Source organism: Vollenhovia emeryi, unplaced genomic scaffold (assembly GCF_000949405.1).
Source record: "Vollenhovia emeryi isolate VEMERY1.0 unplaced genomic scaffold, V.emery_V1.0 DF942785.1, whole genome shotgun sequence".
Lineage (NCBI taxonomy): Eukaryota > Metazoa > Arthropoda > Insecta > Hymenoptera > Formicidae > Vollenhovia > Vollenhovia emeryi.
In genome coordinates, this window is record NW_011963581.1 from 1 (window position 1) to 3,469 (window position 3,469).

Consider the following 3,469-nt stretch of genomic DNA (forward strand, 5'->3'; position numbering starts at 1 on the left):
ACTGGCTTAGACGCTCGATGTCGTTATCGCCCGTCAGAAGATCGTCCACATAGAAGTCGCGAATAATGATTTCAGCGGCTTCGGGATATCGTTGTTGTAAATCTAGTGCTGCTTGATGTAGTGCACGAGTTGCTAAGAATGCCGAGCAAGCTTCTCCATACGTAACGGTTTGTAGTTCATACGTATCAATCTCCTGTTCTGTACTAAATCGTCATAAAATGCGCTGTAGTTTACATTGATCTTGATGCATTCGTATCTGCCTATACATCTTTGAGATGTCGGCGGAAATTGCGTAGGTATGTTGACGGAAACGCATCATGATGCTGAATAAATCTTGCTGGATAGTAGGCCCTACTAGTTGCACATCATTGAGCGAAAGTCCTGTACTTGTTTTGGCTGATGCATCAAAAACAACTCGCAACCTTGTGGTTTCACTCCCTTCTTTCATTACAGCATGGTGTGGTAGATAGTAAGTGATTTCGTGTGACCTTGGTTGCTGTAGCTCGCTGTCCGTCCTTGATAGGATCTTCATGTGTTCCAGCTTAAGATATTCATGCATGAAGGCGTCGTATTGCTGTTTCAGTGGTAATTGTTTTGCCAATTTCCTTTCCAATGTTAATAATCTCCTTTTGGCAGTGTCGTAAGAGTCGCCTAATTGTACGTAGTTGTCCTTGAGAGGCATCCTTACGACAAATCTTCCTTGACGGTCGCGCGTATGCGTCTGGTAGAAGTGCTCTTCACAAGCTTGTTCTTGTTCAGTTAAATGAGTTCTGGAATCGAGTTCTTCAATTTTCCAGAATTTTTCAAGTTGACCTTGTAATGTAGACTGCTGGGCGATGTGGCATTGTGCCGCGTTTACGGCTTGTTGGGGGTTCGCGACTCTCCCGGCTATTACCCAACCTAATTTGGTTTTTTGGAAGACAGGCTGAGACCTGCTTAATTGTATCTGCCCGACACATAATTATTTCCAAAAGATTTCGGAACCTAGGAGCAAGTCCACCTTGCCAGGTATGTGAAATCGGGGATCTGCGAGTTTGATATTCTTGGGTATTTGCAAGGAATCTACACCGATGCTCGTTGCCGGTATTTTGTCGGTGATGTTGTCGACCACTAGGAATGACAGCCTCGTTTCAAACTTGTTGAATCTTGAATAGATGGTGGCGTCGGTTTGTTGTCCTACTATGGATGAGTTCATAGTGATTCCAGTGATTTTAGTGTCCGTATTGTATAGAGGTTGTTTTAGACGCTCGCCTAATTCCCGCGTTATGAAGTTCGGTTGTGCTCCGGAATCCAGTAGTGCTCTGCATTCATGTATTTTTCCGGTGTTGTCCCGCATATAAATTATTGCTGTAGATAGTAAGACGCATGAGGCATCGCGGTTATGGTGAGACGCTAGCACATTAGTCACGTTTTGTGTATTGCCTACATTGAGTTCGCTCGCTTTCTGCCCCTCCTCCGACAATGGAACGTTTTGCCCCGTAGCAGCAATATTTTTTTTCGTTATCGAAGTGGTCTCATTCGAATCATCAGTCCTATCCGCGTGAATCAATGTATTGTGATACTTGTTACATTTTTTACATGATCCGTAAGTACATTTTTTTCCGTGAAATGGCTTCAAGCAATTGTAGCATAACTTAAGGCTCTTAATCCTTTCTACTCGAGCTTGTACTGACATGTCGCGAAATATAAGGCAGCTGTAAATCTTATGTGTATTTTGACAGACAGGACAAGTAGTAGTTTCCGTGGTAACGTGGGCTTGCATTTGATTGGAAGGCTTGTTGGACTGATGCTTCGAATGGCCACCCGCGTTCTTTGCTATACTAACAATAAGAGTACTAGTACGAGATAAGGCCTCCAGAAATGAGCATCTTGTTTCCAGAAATGAAATGAACTCCTCCATGTCGGGAAGGTCCTCCTTATTCGCTCTTTCGGATTCCCATTCTCTTCTGGTGTTGCCATCCAATTTTGGTAGGAGTAATTGTATGAGCAATGTATCCCAGCTTTCTGTAGGTTGTCCTAAACGGGTTAAAGTGCGTGTATGCTGTTGTGTCATATCAACTAATTGTCTGAGTGAAGAATATGATTCCTTTGAGAGATTCGGAAGGTTAATTAGAGCCCGTACGTGATGCTGAACGATTGCCTTGTTACCCTTATATCGATCATTTATGATTTCCCATGCAATTAGATAATTGTCGCCTATTACTTCTAAGGACTCGATGAGTTTATGCGCATCTCCCACTAAGGCCCATCTCAAATAGTGAAGCTTATCAATATGAGGTAATGTATCATTGCCATGTAACATGGATGAAAAGGTATCCCGGAATGGCAGCCATTTTTCCCAACTACCGTCAAATTTCGGAATTTCAATGGTAGGAAGTCGTAATTTATTTGATTGTATTATGTTGATCGGCGGCTGTTCAGGACGATTATTCGCGCGCGACACTGGGGGTGGTGCAATCATGCTTCTTGCTTTAATGACTGCTTGATGGAACTTACTCTCAAAGGCATCGCGTTCTTCGTTGTTAATTTCAGCCTCGTCAAGGTTCTCTAACTCGGTTTGTATCGCGTCGAATTCCCCTCATATCAAGTCTGCCTTTTCTAGGCGAGACGGTATTTCCGGTTTTTTCTGTGGATCGTTTTCACAATCATTGAGAAAGTTGACGAATCGAGTTAGTCTCGCCTTGATGTGGCTTCTTTTCTTTCTTAATATTTGCTCAGACATTATGAATTAGACAATTCTTAATAAACGCTGTATTGTATAGTATGTTTAAGCTTGCGCTCGTTGTATTCAATGTGAATGTGATCGAGATGTTACCTTTATTTCGCTTGAAATTGGTTTAATCTTACAATTTGTGTGATTGCGCCTACAGTTGAGTGCTATTCGCAGTGTGCGAAGAGACGCTGAGCTTGCGATGTTCGTGGAAGCACCTTCCTTTCGATCGCCGTTTCCGGTCTGCTTCTCGATTCCTTTGTCGTGTTGAAGGAACCGTGCGTAGGATTGAGGTTATGCTGCTTGTGCCGTGAATATATCCGGCTCGAAGGACCAAATTGGTTGCTCTCGTGTGTGCTCGCAACTTATTTTCCAGTAAATGGCTTGGATTTTTATGAATAATGAATCGTGGAACGGATGTTGGTGTGTGAGTACGTCCGCTTTATTCTATGCGTTACAGCGATATGATTTCTTCTCCTCGTGGTCCGTTAACAACTCTTAGCCTTAAACTAGATGGCGACTTAAACATAAAACGCAACATAGAATGGCCACGTAACTAAAATATTGAATAACGCATGGCGGCACATACAAAATAGCCAATGACGATATCATAAAAGGAAATGAAAACTGATTGCTTAACACTTTCTGAAACTTGTTTTGCTGTATGGGTAGTTATTATTACGAGAGAGAACCACGAAAGAACCGATGTCCGTTTTGTATGATATTAACCTTGTGTCGTTAACCACGATGTTAGACTTA

The 3,469-nt window shown here is 42.5% G+C and overlaps 1 protein-coding gene across 1 annotated transcript; it reads right to left on the bottom strand.

The window, feature by feature from the left end:
• Positions 1 to 12: 12 nt before the first annotated feature.
• On the bottom strand, positions 13 to 2,461 carry LOC105567678 (the record flags this gene model as incomplete). The annotated part of the gene is made up of 3 exons (XM_012022743.1): positions 1,001 to 2,461; positions 267 to 946; positions 13 to 203 (listed from the first exon to the last, which is right to left on the bottom strand). Coding segments are annotated over exons 1-3 (2,332 nt in total), but the record flags the coding sequence as incomplete, so codon positions are not given.
• Between the last annotated feature and the right edge of the window lie 1,008 nt (positions 2,462 to 3,469).